General features: G+C 35.1%; 1 protein-coding gene across 1 annotated transcript in view; it reads right to left on the reverse strand.

Annotated features, from left to right (window-relative positions):
• MOCS3 (Molybdenum cofactor synthesis protein 3) overlaps window positions 1-20,746 on the reverse strand; it is a 26,792-nt gene extending 6,046 nt beyond the window's left edge. Inside the window, exons 1-12 of the mRNA XM_051213732.1 lie at window positions 20,155-20,746; window positions 15,504-15,579; window positions 14,411-14,503; window positions 11,303-11,423; window positions 11,194-11,268; window positions 8,894-9,177; window positions 6,206-6,268; window positions 3,993-4,168; window positions 3,047-3,094; window positions 2,908-3,004; window positions 2,192-2,290; window positions 1,157-1,570 (exon numbers count right to left, since the gene is read on the reverse strand). Of these exons, the coding sequence (XP_051073485.1) occupies window positions 1,326-1,570; window positions 2,192-2,290; window positions 2,908-3,004; window positions 3,047-3,094; window positions 3,993-4,168; window positions 6,206-6,268; window positions 8,894-9,177; window positions 11,194-11,268; window positions 11,303-11,423; window positions 14,411-14,503; window positions 15,504-15,579; window positions 20,155-20,157 (1,380 nt within the window). The 5' untranslated portion in view covers window positions 20,158-20,746 and the 3' untranslated portion in view covers window positions 1,157-1,325. The remainder of the gene's footprint in view (window positions 1-1,156; window positions 1,571-2,191; window positions 2,291-2,907; window positions 3,005-3,046; window positions 3,095-3,992; window positions 4,169-6,205; window positions 6,269-8,893; window positions 9,178-11,193; window positions 11,269-11,302; window positions 11,424-14,410; window positions 14,504-15,503; window positions 15,580-20,154) is intronic.
• Window positions 20,747-21,274: the final 528 nt, after the last annotated feature.

Genomic DNA, 21,274 nt, shown 5'->3' on the forward strand with positions numbered 1-21,274 from the left:
GATTCTTCGATACAACACAGCATGCACCAATCGAATCACACTTGGTTGAGAAGATTTGGAAGACGTAAAAACCCTTACATATTTGGGCAGCATTATTGATGAACACGGTAGATCTGGTGCAGATGTGAAAGCGCGGATCGGCAAAGAGAGAGAAGCATATCTACAACTGAAGAACATCTGGAACTAAAAACAACTGTCAACATCAAGGTCAGAATTTCTGATACAAATGTCAACACAGTTCTACTGTATGGGGCGGAACCTTGGACGATTACGAAAGCCATCATCAAGAAGACACGAGTGTTTATTAACAGCTGTCTATGCAAAACGCATCGTATCCGTTGGCCAAACACTATCAGCAACAACCTATGGGAAAGAACAAACCAGATCACAGCAGAGGAAGAAATCAGGAAGAAGCGCTGGAAGTGGATAGGACACATATTGAGGAAAGCACCCAACTGCGTCACAAGGCAAGCCCTCACATGGAATCCGCAAAGCGAAAGGAGAATTGGAAGACCAAAGAACACATTACGCAGATAAATGGAGACAGACATGAGGAAAATGAACAACAATTGGATAGGACTAGAAAGGAAGGCTCAGGACAGAGTGGGTTAGAGAATGATGGTCGGCGACCTATGCTCTATTGGGAGTAACAGGCGTAAGTACGTAATTATGTTTTATTGGAAGGAATCGAATTTTAACGGGAACGGTAAAAATATCCAAATGAACATTGGCTAATACATTTCCCTTTCTTAAAAGTTCACTTTTTATTCAAAAACTAAGTTAAATATGAAACTACTGTCTTTATAAAAGTGGTAAGATCCTATAAGATGCAAATCAGAGAGAACTATATAAGTCGGTATTCAGAAATAACATAGTTTACTGATGAGTGTAATTACTTTTAAAAGATAGTTCTAGTAAACCATACAGGTTTTAAGCATACAATCTAAAGAAAATCAATTGACAACAATATCATTCGAGAGTAATTATGCCAATTAGCACCTGGATGTATAACCTTGGTTTAAAAAATAACGCAATCATATTGGTAATTGTAGATTCAATCCAAAATTATCCGTGCTCATAGCAGTTTCATATCAGCTATATATATATATATATATATATATATATATATATATATATATATATATCCAGTTCCTACTTTGCTCACACTTTCACAGATGGATACACAGCCATAATGGTGATATTAGAGTTAAATCCAAGAAAATGTAGAAACCAACTTTATTCATATAAGTACACATGAAATATCAATTAAGTTGGAATTTTGAATGATTTCCTAGTTTAATAAAAATAATAACCGTTTGAGCGAGTCAGTATATAGGGAAGTTGGGATCGATCTCCATTGACCACGCAGAAAGACCTCCAGCAACATCACAAACTATGAAGTCACTAGGATTGGATTCAGTATTAGAACTCTTTAATTCTTCTTGTATCGAATCATTAACTTTACCGTTTAGATCATGATCAGAATTCGAACATCGGAGAGATAATAGTGCGCTTTTTAAAAGTGGTGCAGCTTCTGCCGACTTATTACCACGATAGCACAAGAGAATTACTGAAATCACAAAAAGAATGATAAAAAAAGAGGGAGGGAATTTTAAACAATGAATCAAATTGAAAAAAAACATTTGTTGACATGTTTTTATGGTCAAAATAAAAAATTATAGTTAGGATGAGGTATTTGAAATTCTCTTAATTTCAATACTTTATTGTATCTATGACGGTTTAAGTAGACTATGTCGAATATCAATTGAAGTTAACACTGCAGTGGAAGACTTTTCAACGGTCATCGAACAAAAGCTGGGAAATTTAGTATAAACTATAATGAATGTGTGAAGCCAGTGTGTTTCTGATTATCCCTAGATTGCTACATGAATTTATCACTGGCACTGTGCATAAAGATTGAAAATAAGGTGAAATCTAAGTATCACATGAATCTAATCAATTGAAATTTCTGTCTATAAACAGGTGAGAGCCTCGAATTAACGACTGATATGCACCTATTCATAGGATAGCAAATAAAAGTCTCCTACAGGCAAGCAAAAAGATATGTAACGGTTAAACCTTACTAATTTACTGAGAATAAATACAGATAATAAAGCTAATAATGGTCTGTTTTAAAATCAAATTCAGCAAGTTTACAACAATAATCGTACTGATCAAAACCAATGCATACCAGGAAAAGGTAAAGTAGCTCCTTTGCTAATTTGGGTATCCATCATTTGTCGAATTTCTGATATGACTGAATCACGAAAAAGCTCACTTATGGGTACATCTACAAAAAAAGTAGTATTTATCATAAATTATTTACCGATAGATGGCAAGTTAAATCATTAAAAGCCAATTAATTATTATAATAATCCCTAGAGTTGAATCTTTACTGAAAGGAAAGGAAATTATCAGTAAATCATAACGTTATATGAACGTCAGGAAGTTAGTCCGTATAGAAAATGTCCTGTCCTGTAATTTTACGTTGAATACTAAAGACTATTAGCAGGTTCAGCAGTTCAAATCAAGCTTAATTTCACGCAATTATATCATTCAAGATTTTATGATTGAGTGGCCAGGTGCATTACGTCTATTCTTAAATCATTAAACACACCATAGTGAGTATTTACATTTCACTTGGAAAAAAATGATATTTGCAGACGTTACAATTATAGATAGTGAGGGATTAGGTTTTATTTGACTTTGGCGACACACAAAATTAGTGCTTGTGGTATTTTTAATATTTTTAACAGTTGAATTCACGATTCATTCTAAGCTAGACCACCATTGAAAACCTGAAAGCACTGGATGGCCATATTTTTAATAAATGAATGGGATACATCACGCAACCAAATCGTTTGTACAAAAAATCAAAAAATAAAATGATATGCAAGTGTAACTTACGCATAGATGACTTTAGATGACATATGTCGAATTCAGTTTTCGGACGAACATCGATAAGCAAATATGGTGATTGAGAGTCAATATAGCCTTTTAGTTGCTAAAGGAAAAAAGGTTAGATACAAAATGGTGTCGTATTTACTTGAACTGTTATACGATGACTGTTCATTGTCATGTTCATATTGCGCGGCTGCAAATAAAAAGTAATGCGATATACAAGTGTGTTATTTTTAAGACTTTCATACGAAGAATTTCAATATCAAATTGTTCTTCAATTAATATCGAATTTCAATGTGTATTTAAAAAATTGGCTGTTGGAATACACTGCCTAACTAGAAAACAAATATATTATAAACAAACATTTGAAAACAATCACAATCCATCAATATAACAGGGACTAGACTAACTTTAATTTTGGTACCTGAATAAAATCAGACAGAAATATTTATTTTCATTGAATTCTGAAGAAAAGTGGTGAAACTGTAGATTGTGAGTGAATGTAAGAGCAGTGATACGAATAATTCATAAGAGCGATTAATTTTGCACATAGTACGGTTCACTCAGTTGATAGTATAGTAGTTATAGTATCCAACATTTTGAGCTTCAATTAAGTGAAGGGTTTGAAATCTAATCACCATTTGCTTTTGTATCAGAAAGCATCAAGGAAATTTGATCCGAAAAAGAAAGCTAAGATCGGGGAAGTGACTCAGTGATCTGGTAAGAATGAAGTAGAGATTTGTAAACTTTGGTAATGATACAATAAAAATTTTGTACGACAGGTACACATCCCATGCAGGAGGAATCGAGATATTAAATGTTCAGACATATCAAACTGATGTACGCGATTTAAGTCATTTTTTATAATAGTTGAGATCATGAGCCAATTGAAACTAGACCACAATATTTATTGATTTAAAATTGTTGATAACGCTTTGTTCAGTGACCTGTTAAGAGCTGTGCAGTTCTAAATTGGAGTCAATTTTCAAGATGAGTAACACGTCCTCACAATCATCCTCTAGTAAGATAATTAACGGCAACTTACTGTGCGATATTTAAACAACATTATATAATAATAAAGTGATAAATACCTTATCACAACTGGGTGTTCCACAGAATATAACATAATCAGTTAAGGGTCCGTCTACACTGTTTCTCACTGCATCATTTCCACATACAGGACAGTCTGGTCTGGGTTCCCTTAATTTTACTGAACGAGTCAAATTACGTTCAACATCCAAAAGAAATAGTCGACCCGTGTGAACATCTAAAACGAATTTTCATAGACAAAAATTTGAAATTATCTAGACTATCAGAAAGTATGTTAAAATATATCTTAATAATACACTTCAATTGACGTTACAGAAATAAATTAATATATATGTAATATCCCAATGAGTGGAAGATCTATTTTTCCTACTTAGTAGGATATTACAAACATATTTATTTATAACAAACTACCCAATGCTCAGTTTATTCGAAATTACCAAGTCAAACATTGGTAATGATACCTACGAAGTTACAGAAAGTTCGAAAGAATTAACATAGGTTCGCTATGTAAAAATAAAACCGAAAATATACAGGTTACGAAATAATAAGTATCCAGGTGAAACCATCGTTATAGCTGAGTACATTTATCAAACTTAAATGGGATAGGATTATACAGTGAGTGACTTTCTGAAATGGAGCAAGGTTGTAAACAAGTATTACTTAGATCGCAAAGCTTCTTTCTTCATGGTTAAAATGTTCATTCTCGAATAAACAACGAAATAAGTGATAGATGCTTTTTCGTTACAATATTATGCTTAGATTAGATAACGAAGTTTAATTATTCCCCAAGCATATATACTAGAATTTAATTTTGGACGTCAGATTACATGAGTACTGAACGCTACAATCGAAGTACAAATTAATTAAAGCTTTCATCCAATCAAAGTGAACTCAAACAATAATTCGATTTTCATTTTATATTAGATGATTTTGATTCCTCATTTCATTAGTGTGTTTGTTGAATTATCAAACTACATTACCACTTATTTCTTTATGTATTTGTCTTAGTTGCGATAAAGTGTACTTCTATTTTAAAATCATTGGAACGAAAAATATCAACTACACACAAACTCGTTAACTAATATAAACTACTAAGTTGATCAACAGTACAAAATCTCTTTTACAGTAAACGTACACTAAAACTGAACAACTTGCATCTGGGTAATTATAAAGAGTATAAAATAAATTACTGAGTTCTTTTCTATTGTTTTATAGTCAAAGTATTCAAAAGTGAGCAATGCAGGCGCTAGTTAATTACCAACGTCTCGGAAACATGCTCGGAGTCCCACTTGTGATGCCTTAGCTGTATCAGATGTAATGATTAGGAGAACAGTAAATAAATTCCAGATTTTATGGAACAAAAACTATTGAACTGGTTCATATTTATTTTATTTTTAACGATATCAAATCTGATTGTGTTGACCTGAGTTTAGGGAGTTCACTATACAATAGTATAATGGTAATAACAAATTTAGAAAATAAAAGCCATCAGAATGAATTTTATATGGTAATGGAAACAAGTTTGAGTGAAGCACTCTCTATGATTTAAGAGCAATCTAATTAGTATAGTTGAATTTACTCCTGACTGTATTCTGGGAAAGATATTATAGTTATCTTGTAAGATGTAGTTTTTAGATGAACAAAAAATAGTAAATAATCTACATAAGTTTATTTTGAATATAACTGAATTAACATAGACTGACAGTGAAAAGAATGGACTAAAAAAATGGAAGGTTTATATGCTATCGCACGACTATTCGGTAAGAGATGCAGATTGGAAGATTTTTGTAAGTTATTCATCCGGACAAGGCCATCACCTACATTTATTTTTTGGGTTAGTCTGAACATAAGCGCATGAATTCTGGGGATAGTAACGCAGCTTTTGAAAATAAAGCTGCCAACAGTCTTAGTTGAGTTGGTCGTGCGTTAGGACCAGACACTATTAACCTCAACTGATGGCAAGCAACCATGGGCAGCAACTTGTATACCTCATGAGAAAAAATGGTAATTTTAGGATAACAGAAACAAGTGTAAGATGATAACTTGCGTGAGTCTTGCTGTAGAGCTCATAAAAGCTCATTAGTGTATACCAGTTCAGTTTAATTAAGTTATTTGTGCCGATAAACCGGAAGAATAAAAACAGTTTCATCATTGATGAATAACTCTGAACGAAGACTAAATGTTTAGTTTAATTAGGAAAAACTTAGAGATGAGCTAGAATGACCAAAGGCTTTTAGTTGTTAAAAAAACTCACCACCAACACCAGTCAATATTTTGATGACTTCAGCAGCTTGCATAGTGCCGATGATACCTGGAACTAAAATAAGTCAGGATTAGCTATCTTCATTCATAATATTGCAAATTATTTTATCAACTGGTCAAAGGAAAACGTAACATTGGAGCCTATTAACTACTGAACGTTAAATTTATGAATTATCGAAAAGTAAGGCAACTATTCAGATATTCTAGCAACTACTTCCATGACACATATAGAAGCTAACGTTCGACCATTCATTCGGGTAATTGTAGATTAAATATATGAAATTAACTAAGCTGAAGATAAAGTAATATTAGAATATTTAGGATTCACCGAAATTCTGATGTAAGAATCAACATAATCAGCGAAGTTCATTCATTTCAAGCACAAACTAATTAATCCTATAATAGATAACATAATGTTGTGATTTAGAGAAAATATATCAGAATTGGACGCAAATGTTCAGCAGTTTGGTGAATAAGATAAAAATAATCCATTTGCATCAGCACAGGCGATAATTTAAAAATCAACACTTTGGCTACGAATAATGCTATTTTGGCTTAAGTTGCAATAGCTGAATTGACTGAACTAATGTCACGAGTTATTTTAATTGTGCACATTTTTATTGAATTTGGACAGCATTAGTTGAAAAGATTCACAGTTGTTCAAATCAAAATTGGCACCAGTTTATGAAGTCATTTATGATTACTCAAAACAGCATAAGAATCATTGGTGGAGACCTTGCAACAATAAGCACAAGCGGTTGAAAATGGTAACGATCAAGAATAATGGGATAATATAAATTTTACAGGGAAAGACTATTTTTCAAAGAGTAAATTAATTAGTGTTTCTGTCTAAATAACCCATATGTAGTTATCAGACTTCTGATATGAGTTAGCAAAAAAGCCAAATGAAAGTATTGAAGTTGCATACAACAGGAAATAGGGTGCCTCTATTTGCTTCTCAAACACTATAACGTTCGGTAAATAGAACATAGCCATCCAGCTCAGAGATCACTACTCCAACATCCTCATCCTGAGCTACAAATACTCTCTATCATCTTGAAACAAATCTAAAGAGACGACTCTATTCATATTGAAGCCTAAACCCAGTCAATATCTTTTCAGGTCAGTTTATTGATTTAATACGCAAATACTAGTACAGCTAGGCACCAAAATATATATGCGTTACATAAATGCGGGGACGAAAATGTGGATGGATAAAGAAGAATAAGTGCAATTAAAAACAAATAAGTGAACGAACGTAGTATATGTTCTATCCGAACGAAGAATAAATGAATGGACTATTATTACATATATTCTTATTGGATAATTATTAAGTAACTAGATCACATATATACTGGTATTCCTTTTATCATAAGCTTTCATTTGACCTATTGACTACTGTTATACGATTTGCTATTCTTAATTTATTCCCAATCATTAGTTACATTCTCTTATGCCCACAACCACTTTGGCTTGATCATGTATAACAACTATTTTTCATTTTATATGATGCGGTCTGATCTGCTTGCATATAAACCACCTATGTCTGAAATATACAATTCATATGGTGGAGGCCGACATTTGATTTCTGGACTGAACGGGTTGGGTTGGACGAGGATTAAGACTTGACTCAAGGCAACTAGTGCTGGCTGACGTGTCATTGGTTTGGCACAGGGACAAGGTCACAGTAGTCGGGATTCTGATTAGCGATTTTGTCATGTGATGTCTGACGGGCCATAGGACATAACTATATATAGTAAGAGAAACAGTTCATTTACAAATGGAATCCCAAAGGATTTTTTCAGTTAAGCGAATGGCTCTCATTATTATGAAGAAATTAAAAGGAAACCACAGCGGGATTGCCATTAGCTTTTGTTCTGATCTATGTCTGGTAACGTTCAAGTCAATAAATTGCATCATCCTCTAGGACCTTAACCAGGGGAGTCGTGTTGGATGCTTTCAAGTGCTGGATGATAGATTACAACTGGCAATACATTCCTTGCACCTTTTACAGTCTTGATGCAATTAACATTTGCTAACTGTCTATTGGCTTAAAAGGAATTCCCTAAATTTAGTAGCAACCATAAAAGCAAGACAATAAATGATGAGTAGTACGAATTGTCGATATTATAGAACACACTTTATTATCAGCTTACCTTAGGATTTATGCAGTTAAAAAGTACAGAGGTTAGTTCAACCTTAAGATGATGCTCTCAACATTAGGAATGAACAGAGTGAGGAAAAAAAGCTTTTATCGGTTCTGCAGCAGACATTTAATTGGAAACAGGCTTAAACAAGTTTATTGCTAAGTGTTGTCATAACTCCACAGATAGTTTCGACATATTAGATTACATAAGAATTTTTTAGTAGGCTCAATTCAATAAACAACTAACACATCAGCTCATACAGTAATTATCGGCTCACCTATTTCAGTTACCATAGAGGTTTTGGAATGACTTTTAAATAATAATTTAGAAAATTTGGATTTAGTTAGAAAATATCACTTCTTTGACTTTAATTAGTGAAAAGTCTAAGAAATCCACACAAGAATATTCAAATTTAAATTGATATTTCTATCGAAATCTCTAAAGAGTTGCAATTCACGTTCAGATGATTTTTAAGATGATAAATCAAATAATATACAAAAGTGCTTAAATTATCAAGTTCACGTGGAACTTACCTACCCCAAAAACACCAGCTTCTGAACATCCTTGAACACTACTTGCCGGTGGTGGAACAGGATAAAGGCAACGAAAACATGGAGCTCGGTACTCTGCAGGAAGGTTACTAGAAGACAACACTTCTTCTGAGGGGCGAATTCGCTTGCTAAGATATACAGTCATTTGTCCTTCCAAACGTAAGGCGCTACCACTAACTAATGGTTTAGGTCCAGTTACTGCACAGGCTTCATTAATAAGGTAACGTGTTGCCAAGTTATCTGAACAGTCTACAACTACATCATATCTATTGTTTAAGAGAAAAAAATCATTTATCCACTGTAAAACTTTTAGAATGAGTTCCAACACAGAAAAAATCGGTGTGACGAGATAAGGTTGAGCTCCGCATTATTAATTTTTAAAGATCTAAATTCGAACTAGAAATGATGAGATTTAATTATGATTTCAATAATTTATTTAACGACTGATAAATAAATTAGGTGTACGCAATTCTTTTCACTTAACTGAATTTATCAGAATAACCGAATTCACTGTGTAGTACAACAGAAGTAAACCAAATTGACAAATAATTCCCATTTAAACATTAAAATTAAAACACCAATTTCAGCGAAGGGATCTCTTTTCAACGAATTTATTATCAAGCTGTACAATCGTATATATATGAAAATTTTTATTTTTGTAAAAGTACTAATTCCGTGAGGAAATGTGAACATAGTTAATAAAAAAAGGTTATAATACTAGATTACGTAATACGAATAATAACAATAGATTTAGTGAATATAATAAGATGATTAAAATGTTTTTGTCATAATAATTAATAGGTCATAGAGGTGTAAAAAATAAAGTGATATGATGAGCGTTCATGAATAAAACAATGAGGATATAAGACATAAGTAAAGGGGGAATGCAGCAATAATAATAATAATAATAATAATAATAATAATAATAATAATAATAATAGTAGAATAATCAAAATAATTAAGGCCAAGGTAACGATAACGATAAGACGTACTTCTTTTGTACGCATAGTTCTGGTTTAAGCTCCTGGATGGTAAGAGCTTCGGCTATTTCTAAAAGTTGGATACGAAGAAATCTGGGTAGATTTGAACGAATCATATAAACAACCTTAAAGTCATTTTGTGGATCTGTTGAATGGTTATAGTCGATTACGTGTTCAAGTATAGAACTCCTAACTGCTTTCCTTTCCCCTTCATAGAACCAAGCAGGAATATGTTCCCGTATCCGAGTTGAAAGCGAGCGCTGGCTACGGCCAATGTACCTTGCTCCACAAGAGGAGGTGAACTGGTAGATGCACATGGAGGCGACCAGACGCGGAAGCTTATCTTTTATGGATACAGAAAATAAGTTTCTACTAGTGAAGGATATTCGCAGTTTTGCCGCGTTAAATGTTCTTCTAATAGTTGTTGTTAGACGATTTTTGATTACGTCTGATGTTCGATCACCTTTAAATTCCAGACTTATATAAAGGTTTTTCTTTGGAGTGTAACAACTAGAATTATTGTCGCGACTACTTCTATTCATATTCTTTTCTATGAACCGTTCTTCTTGGGGAATGCGAGTTCTTCGTTAATGCATTCCGTACTGCATATGTGATGTATGCGATAGCATAAAGAATGGATAAGGTTTCTCTTCCTACTTAACGGAACCCAGCTGTAGAAGTTGGTTAGCTGGCCATTCCATGTTTGTTTTCTAAAATGGATCTTTTAAAGAACCATTACTCTTTCACATCAGACGTACATCGAGAAAAGGAATTGATTGGTCTCGTTCCCTTCCTAACGTGAAGTCTATGGAAGGGTGGCATGAGTTAAAGGTGTGTAGAATATCATCTAAATCAATATTATTGTCACAAACAACAAACGTGTCGTCCATGTATCTCACGTATAGGTGGAATCGATTGATCATTGAACGGAGTTGGTCGTTTTTTACTTTTATTAACTGTGTTCACATTTCCTCACGGAATTAGTACTTTTACAAAAATAAAAATTTTCATATATATACGATTGTACAGCTTGATAATAAATTCGTTGAAAAGAGATCCCTTCGCTGAAATTCGTGTTTTAATTGTAAACCAAATTAACAGTAATCGGATGATAAAATATAAATTGTTTCATTATAAGATACACAAAAATTTAACAAAAATGATGGCCACAGATAAAAAATAAACTTGCCAATATAATTTACTAATCCCAACTACTACGAAACTCAAGCCGAGGTTTCCAACCGACTACTTACAATAAGGTAGAATTTCAAGATCATAAATATTCTTTGTTATTCTACTTACGCTTTTATAATGCCAACTGCATTCATGTGATCCAGGTGAATTTCATGTGCTTGTATATTAACCGCTGAATTTAATCTGAATATAATAATATTACAATCGATAGACATACTCCATACACCTATTCGCAAGTGAATGAACTTTTGACATATTTATTGTCGATTCTGAATGTGCAACTTGACGATGAAGATTATTTAATTCAACTTTATCATCATCAACAAGACCAATTGTGCCTGTAAAACAATTAAGATATAAAAAAACTTTATATATATATATACGATTGGTAGTAAATTCTTAAGCAGTTAATTATTGACTGTTTATGATAAAACCCATTTGGATATTTTTAAAATCCAGAACCAGTGGTTGTTTTTAGGATTGAATTCCCTAGTCGGTGGCTTATGCCCCACGAGGGATAACAGGTGTAAATAGTATATTAAGTAAATACAATACTAAAAATGTAATGTTTTCATGAAATGAAAACGATTTTTTCTTAGTTTTACACTGTGATATACAACATATGTATGCAACATTAATTTTTTTCTACGGATATTCAAAATAAATTAGCAAATCTCTTGTTTCACACTTGGTTAGGGGATTATATGATATGAAACTAACGTTTTATATGTGAGCCTTAGAATAACAAAATCAGTTAATAAAAAGTATGAAAGTGATATCGAAAACTCATCACTGTAATTTACTATGTATTTCACTTCGCTCACTTCACAATGTACTTCTGTAATTTATCAAACCCGTCAAGAATGAGAATACGAGATTGGATTGCCACATATCACGAAACTAAGTGAAAACTGATTATTAAACTCCATCTTATTTAAGAGACATCTCTCTACTTTGATTATTATACTTACGGAAATATTTCTCTCGTTTCATTATTTTTTTCAAAAATTGACTAGTTGATGCAGACTCCCAATTCTCGACGCAATGTTCTTTGGTCTTCCTCTTTTTCGTTTCCCTTCAGGATTTCAAGTTAGAGCTTACTATGTGATGAAATTTGACGAGTTCCGTAATGTATGTCCTATCCACTTCCAGCGTCTTTTCTTAATTCCCTCCTCAGCTGGAAATTCGGTTTGTTCTCTCCCACAGTAGGCTGTTGCTGATGGTATCCGGCCAACGGACATCCAGTATCTTGTGTATATAGTTATTCACAAATGCTTTTACCTTTTCGATGATGGTTGTATTAGTTCTCCAAGATTCAGCTCCGTACAGTAGAATTGTTTTGACATTCGTATTGAATGATCTGACTTTGATGTTGGCTGACAGTTGTTTTTGAGTTCCATATGTTCTTCAACTGTAGGAATGTTGTCCTTGTTTTCTCAATTCTTTATTTTATGTCCTTATTGCATCCTTCTTATTCATCGATGATGCTGCCCAAGTACGTGAAAGTTCCCATCAAGTGTGATTGGGTTGGTGTTCTTCGTGTTGTATTTGAGGATCATGCTTTTCCCCTTGTGTATTTTGAGTCCCACTGATGCACTGGCTTCTGCTACACTGGTTGTCTTGACCTGCATTTGTTTGTGTGCATGAGATAGAAAGGGGAGGTCATCTACAAAGTCCAAATCGTCTAGTTGCATCCAAGATGTTAACTATATTCCGTGCTTCTCTTCAGATGTGGAGGTCTTCATAATTCAATTGACTTTTTCTGGTACTGACAGGAGTGTGATGCCTCTGTAGTTCTCACATTTGCTCAGATCCCCTTCCTTTGGTATTTCGATAATGTATCTTTCTTCCTATTCTGTTGAAACTTGGTTCTCACGTCTTCAATTGTCTTTCTGAATTTTTTATTTATACAAATGTGATCTATCCGACTCTTCGTGGTGTCATTCGGTGAGATCCATGTAGCTTTTTGTATGTGTTTGTGTGGGAATATAGTGCTGCCTATAACCAATTTGTTGAATGAACATAGATTAGCAAATTTCTCCCTGTTTTTGTTCTTTTCTCCTAGTCCATATCGTCCTATGATATCTTCATACCCGGTGTTATCCGTTCCGACTTTGGAGTTTAAATCTCCCATCAGAATGGTTAGTTCCTTTTTAGGCGCTTCGCCATGATTGATTGCAGTCTCTCGTAGGGCTGACCTTTATCATCGTCGTCGTTATCATTGGTGGGTGCATAGCACTAGATAAAATTCATCGTGATTCCCTCCTTTGTTTTGATGGTCGTTGATCAGTGATATTCCCACTCTATAAGCGCTTTTCGTGCTTTTTTGGACAGCATCAGAGCAACTCTCTGAGTGTGGAGCATTTTCCTCTTCGTGACCGGAGTACAGCGGCATATTGGGTCCAATGGGTTTCGGTGATTCCGAGTACCGCCAAATTGTATCTCCTTATTTCCATTGCTATTTAACTGATTTTCCCAGTCTCCCGCATTGTCCAGACGTTCCATCTACCTAGAAAAATTGTTGCTCTGGTTGTTAGAAAGGGCACCGACCTTGTGACTTCCGAAGAACCTCGGCTTTCATCATGAGGCATCATAATTCTTCCTTCAACTCCCAGGGTAGTGTTTAGATTGTTTATTCTGGTTAGCTTTTTTTTAACAAGGTTGTTTTCTATGGGATGGGGTTGCCTACCCCACGCCCAACCCTTCTTGTTTACCCGGGCTGGGGAACATTAATAGCCCTAGAAGAGCTTTTAGAAGATTACTTTTGTTAATTATAAAGAAATTTGTGTTATATGTGCATAACCCACGTAGAGCTTGACATAAATGTACATTAGTTCATGTTGCCTTAGCATATCAAGATAAACAACAAAGGAGTAAAAATAATTGTGGCAGTGATGATGATAATAATAATAATAGTAAGAAGAAAAAGCAAGCATTCAAAATATAGTTCTCGAGAAGACAAGATGAACAGGTGTGTATGAGGTGACATTGGGACTCAACATCTGGGGGTAGATAAAGAGTGGATGCGCTTGTATTATTGTGACTGATTCTGGTATATGTCACCCAATATCTCCAACCACTGATCGCAGCTATCGCGTGAATCCCCAACCAGATAGCCTTCATTTACCAACAATGTTCCGACCAAACGTCAATGACTTCATAAACTGATGCCATGTTTCGCTTTGGCCCACTCCCTAGCTTACTTCCAACATGAACCTGTGACAGTAAACACCGCGTGTCAAGGTAGACGATGGTTGGGGATACGTAAGACATACTCAAGATAACAAAAGATGAGTTACACAAATTGCTTTGAAATAAGACATACCAACTCCAGCAGCGGCAAGATATACTGCAGCTGGACACCCAAGACCTCCACATCCCACAATAAGTACACGTCCAGATCGAAGTTTTAGTTGACCTATATCATAAAGAGAAAAATCAACTAGGTGGATAAGTTTAAAGGAGTGACCTGAAAACAACTCCTAGAACTAAATTGAGAGCGGACATTTAAATTATAGTCGAGGTTGTAATCAAATTAATTTTGAAGAACAATTTGACCTGCTTCTAAACTTACCGTTGTTTTATTTTAAGAGTAATAGCATTGCCCAAAATTGTCATTACTTTTTTCCATTATCTTTACTAAGTGATAAAAATAGTAAGCACCTTTTATTATTTAGATCCGCTCATTTGACCCTACTTACTTGCGTAATAAAAGAAGAGGAAATATCTTTAAAATTGATTATGTGCTTTTAACATGCCAATGGGAAACATTTTTAAATGCATAAGATGTTCAACATATTACTTAATCTTGTTTTTACCCGTTTGTCATCACGATGAAATGTAATTTTCAGTTTTTTTGTTTGCATAGTTTCAAAGTTTACTGGAAATAATAATTTGTGGTCACTCGCAGCGTCGTCACAATTGACACATCTTTTAGTGCCTTAATGTACTAGTTTTTATGTGCCAAAAATACCTAAATATTTTTATTCAACAAAACTATCGTCTACATACGTCTACAGTATGATTATCGACGCTGAACAAAGATAATGACAGTGGGTAGCCTTGGGGGAAATAGCTTGTATCCTTCAAATCTAAGTATGCCATTGAGTAACATGGATCCAGATCTCTGCAAGAGGATTAGTTTCCTCAAGGTTTAAGGTAGATTTTGCTGATGAATTGCAAACAGAACGAAAATGAAGTTTGATTTCATCTTGGTAGATCTTGAAAAAAGCAGCAAACACAGACCTTTCCATTAGTTCATTATATCATCAACGTTATTCAACAGGAATGTTGACTTTATTTGATACTCTAATTCTATGGTTTGATAAATTTGATTGTTAAATAGGTTAAAATGCATTTGCGCAAAAGTATAAGCATGAATATGTTCGTGAAGTACTCTAGATGAAACATAAACTGACCTGAAACACCAAACTGAGGAAGAATGAGCTGTCTGCTGTATCGAGAAATCTCTGAAGGTGTTAGATCACATTTCTCCTGTAAAAGATTATTCAAAACATTGAGAAAACTGTAGCAAAAATCAATAAGCCTGAGATATGAACTTGAGATTCGTTAACTTAACGTGGAAAATAAACACTAATTAAATTGGAAAAGGCCCACTCCTAACTTTTTATCAAAGTTTAACATGAAACACCAAGTTTTTGCAGTACTAAGCTGATTTCTACTTGAAACATTCATAAGATCTTCAATTTTAAGCTTAACATAGGGAGATATTCTCCCTAAAACTTTTGTGTTTTACAAGATGGTTAATCATAAGCAACACATATTTGCACCAGTTCAAATTGTCATATCAAACCAGTACAGAAAGATGAGATTATCAAGGAATACATGAGAGGAAATTTAGTAACATCAGTGGTATTGAAAAACGGTAGACACAAACAATATGATTCAAACAGACAAGATGAATCCGCAAAATAAAGTGTGTAATATAACTCATGACATAAAGTAAAGAAAGTGTAAATAAATCTGCGCCATGCCACTAAAGTCTCATCCTATGGGTCACAGTAACTGTATGGAATTCAACATATTTAACTTCACCTACCAAAACAGAGCACACCAACAGCCAATGACTCCATGTACTGACCCGACTTCTTGGTTTAAGCTCTCCTACCTTTCTAACTTACTTCTAAACTAACGGACACTGTGCGTCAAGATAGACGATTGTCGAACAGACGTAATCCTTGTTCGAAGTACTTCAACTGATGAAGATTCGGCACCTCATCATTCGATTTTCCATATTCCCCTAATGCTCTAGGTTTAGCCTCAGCGTCGCTTACCCGATGGTCCCGAAATACTTGGAAAATCTTTCAAAGACACGACAAAATACTAATAACCTATGTATATCTACCGTCAAAGGCAGCCTTTCACAGCCTCTTAAGTCTTCCATGGTCGCATCGAGATACTAACTGCTAAGTAATCTTTGGTCACTACCTCACTCAACTAGTCCCCAAAATAAAGATACGGCTTGGACAGATATGCAATCATACTCCAAATAAACTAAGTCGAACGAAAGTGAATTAAAGTAAGAGAAACGTTATTATGTTTATGATTTTAAACAGGATCCTAGAGTCTTCCCCATTTATTCGCTGACGCTAGTTGCCTAAGTATGGAGCAATCAGTATGCTCTGACGCAATCCTTGATGTAATATGCTTTCATCTATTTCCTGATAACAGCCATAAGATAGAACAGAACGAACCGAGCAGTGTGCTCACCTTTTAGTTGAGAGATCTACATCTCTCCTGTGCCAAAGGTGAAGCAAGTTGGCAGGAGCGAATCGAGTTTTCTGAACACGTGCTGACACTTAATCAAACACCGACTCCCCAAAATCGATGAAACTTCGACAAGTGAACTGGTAAACGCACTGAACTATTTCACTCCTTACCATTAGTTTAAACGTTGAAGTACACCGGTACTAAAGCAATATCTTACTTTGTGAAGGAGCAAGACACATAAAAACCACACTTGTAGTGCCTTTAACGAACAAAATTTATTACCTTTTTCTAAGACAACAAGTGAATTCCATGGTAGATCAATCGCTGGGAAGTCTTAGAACAAAAACGAAAACTTTGAAGGAATGTTAATGATGAAGTTAAATACAAGTGGAAAGTTTTGACAGTCTCGACGTTCACTATTTGATGCTCTTATTTCTGATAAAAGTTATCTATAAGTTTTAACACCGTTTGAGTAAAAAGCTGTTACAAGGTTCAACACCTTTGGATGATAAACACTGATACAAAACCCCTTGGTCAACAAAGTCGAATAGTACCTCCAAGTTAACAAAACACCACTATAGCCGGATGCTGGTAACTATAGCATCGCTTGGCAACCTGATAGAGGGTGAATATTTGATCCACAAAACGAAGTCCAGGTCTGAAACCACCCTGACTTTCTTGGTTCGCTCAAAAACTTTGGTTAAGCGTCGAATGATTATTGAAAATAGTTTAAATATTGTATTAGTCAAACTATTCAACGGTGGTTTACAAGAGGATCGTGGTTGTTTTTCATAAAATTGAACTATTAGCAGTCAAGGATAGTCAGGTAGGATCACCTACAGATTCAAGACCATAGCTAAAATCTCAGTCAACCTGTGGCACTGCACCACTATCCTTAAAGATCTTCGGGATTAGTCAATCAGGCCTTGCTGAGTTTCCTCGTTTTTATTGATTATCTTTTGAAATTATTTAAGGATAAAGGATTTCATGTTGATTTTCTATTCATGTTATGTGGAAATGAGGAACTGGAGACCAGTTGAAATGTTTTCACGTTTTGCCCTCCGTTTCAATCGCCTAGAACAGGTAGTTCTCCGACAAGTCTTTTTTAGAGATAATCTCACTGACACCTAGATTTTTGGTGCCGGTTTGTGCATTGTGTTATATGAAAGCCCTGGCTGTAAAGTAGGTGATTTTATCTTTAATAAGCTCTAATGTCATGTTAATAATACGGAGGTTGGACAGCGTGTGTTTAGGCAAAATGACGACAATCTAGATGATGTCACCATCTTGAAAACCTATACTTGATGGCATAGACATGTGCTATGAATGTCGACCCAGTAAATTCCACATTATGCACCATTTGCCGACTCTGAGGCTAGAAAAGGAGGGGAGGTGGTCAATTTGCAACCTGATACCGTGGTATGGAAGAAAGGTGTACAGGAATGACGTCTGTCGACTCTTCGTGACTCCCTAGTTGGATTCGAGAGATAGTGCAACACCGGTTTGAGACGGTATTGGACATGGCTCAGAATAAGAGCAACGGTCCCGCAGTAAATTTCTTTTCCTTACATCATAAAGGTGGGATATTTTTAACCATATTCTGACTAAAGGAAATGGTTTTTCCGTCATAATTTTTTACAAGCTCACCCATTACCATTCATCTGCTGTTTTTTTTATTTTCTCATACCTTTATCTCTTCACAACCTTATTTACTTGGTGTGAGGCATATTTATTTTGATGTTTCTTTGTACTAATGCTACCGTCCCAATAAATGTTATAAACTCAAAAGCTTCTATCAAACACTGGAGCATCGACCAACGAGCACTAGTTTAAGTGGTATGGAGTCACTTGAGGTAGATACATAATAGAACACATTGCCCATACCTCGGACGGTCCCAGAGTTTAAATAGCCATCCCTGGATTAACTATAAAATTCGACACCTACTGCGACAATCAAACGTAACTATTAGTATTGGTGCTCTCAATGAAATGGACCTCTACACGTTTATCTGGAATAAATGTATTGTTACAATCCGTAAGTTCCAAATACAATCTTAACGTTTGAAGGGTGTTTTAGATAGCAGGATAAAACAGAGGGTTTGACCACTTAGTTTCGGAATGTTTACATTCAATGCAGGATCAGTGATGTAGGATGGGGTACTCAATTTAAATATTTGTTAGGGCATAGTGTTAAAGGTATCAGAATACTTAGATGCATAAAAGTCAACAGGATCGGATGAAGCACACCTGACGTTGCTCAGGCAACTTTTAATACGTATTACACATCACAGCGATACCCAGAATCCGGTGAGACCATAATTTATAGACGGCCTTTGATCAACGCATGAGTGGCCTTGAGTGTCTACCTACTTACTGGGGCAAATAAGGGTTATGAGTTTGAATAATAAGGATCATGATTCGCAGTTGACGGTTAGGGTGAGGATTATATTTACGGTTTTTCATCACGAATTGACATCAGCTAAAATGCCAAGACGCTACTTGGCCAAATCGATGGGTGAATTGTGCGCCAAAATTCAAGACCTGTTATCCTGAGTCTGATTGGATTGTTCATAAATCATAGTTTCGTCCAGAACCCCACCCAACCAATTTACTTTACTAATCCCCAATCTCCTAAGTTTGGGGGAAACCTCCAAAGTCAAATAACCTTCACCAAAGTTTGTGGAAAAACCCAAAATCTAGGGAAATTTTGGGGAGATATTGGGGTTTTAGTGCCGTTTCCCCAGTCTCTCATAGCGGCTTCCCCGAAATCAGGAGCTCGGATCGACTAGGAAGAAACAATAGCCACTGCTTCATAATACAGTGCCAATGGTGTCCCTTAACTCATCGAATGGATGACCTGATGAGCATAATTTCGAAAGCGTTAGAAAGTCATCACCCAATCTCCCAAATTTGAGGAATTTCGGGGAAATCTCCAGAGTCAAACGACGTTCACCAAGATTAGGGGAAAATTTTGGGGTTTTGGTGCCATTTCCCTGAAGTTTACTATGGGTCAAATTTTCCCTAAAATTGGGAGCTCGGGTAGGAACATTATTGTCTTCCTTAGAACCAGGTACTTATTAGACAGTAAATATGACAGCTTTGGGAACGCGTTATCCTGTACAATGAATCTTCTACCGTCGAGGAAAGCTGGAAAAGAATCACATACAACAGAGATTCAGTAATTTGGTCGATATTAAATTTGTAGTCGTCGACAAAGTCCTTCACAATAAGAACCACCAGACACCTATTCACGTGAGTAAACCTTGTGCTAAAACAATAGCTTTTTGAGTTACGCTTATCACTCATTCGAAATGGATGGATTGAAAGTTGAGGACATACCATACCACCGCGGAGCACAGTTTTAAAATAAGCGGTTGTTATGTATTTGAAGGCCACATCACCCAATATATCTAGGACTAGCTATTGTTAATCAGTTGGTTTATTAGAACTCTCATTTTGGTTCTGAGACATGACTTCAGGCTTCCGTTCGAGTCTCGATAGAGCAGCTTAGTTACCCTACTCTAGTTCTGGTGAATTCGATAGTTTCATGGGGGTCGATATTTTTCGGGTATAAATGAAGACTTTTCCTGGAGTATTACGATTGCCAGGACCAACAGATATTCTGTTGTCAGCCATTCGATTGGTTGATGACAATATGAACATCGTAATTTTAGGATATATAGGCATGGATTACCGTTGTGTTCAAGATAAATTAATCAAATTACTTTTAGAACCAGTGACAAATTACTGGACCCTATCCAAACGATGTGTATCATGCTAAGTATATCTCTTGCTTATAACACCGATCACCGCATGTTTGGTTACTCATCACACCTTCTCAGGGCTGAGGATGACTAATGAGAATTGACCAATCGGTGATGTAGTTCTGGCACATGAGACAGTGAAGTCTCATTTTATGTACATTAGCAACTGATTTTCTACTACACCTATTATTCCGTTGCTAATTAATTGTAAATTACCGTTATCTTACCGTCATTTCAATGGATTTTGAGTCTTTCTGATTTCATGGATGATATCAGTGTTTCATGTTTTACGTGTTGGACTACGCTACATATGTGCTAAGCTGGCTTGTAGACTGAAAGAGGTGAAGAGGGAGAGTTGCAAATTATTTTGTGTATTTTAAACGAAGTTCTAGAAGCTTTAAGTCTAAACTTCAATATTAAAGTCTTATGAAAGATTTATGTGATGCCAAGTGAACGTGATATAGATATGGCACGATTACAGCTTGGCGCAAAAGTTAGTCTAGTTCTCATAAATCAGTTCAAGACACAATTTGTGAAGTTCTGTATGGTTCTGGTAATAAAGATTATAAATTTGAGTTACTAACGGGTCATACAGCTGAAAAATATTCAATAAAAAGTATGGCGGTCAAAATCCGAAATACATAAACTAATTGAAGAGTATGAACTAGTTACTTTCAGAACCAAAATAGGACATT

The sequence above is a fragment of the Schistosoma haematobium genome, chromosome 1 (genome assembly GCF_000699445.3).
Source record: "Schistosoma haematobium chromosome 1, whole genome shotgun sequence".
Taxonomy (NCBI): Eukaryota; Metazoa; Platyhelminthes; class Trematoda; order Strigeidida; family Schistosomatidae; genus Schistosoma; species Schistosoma haematobium.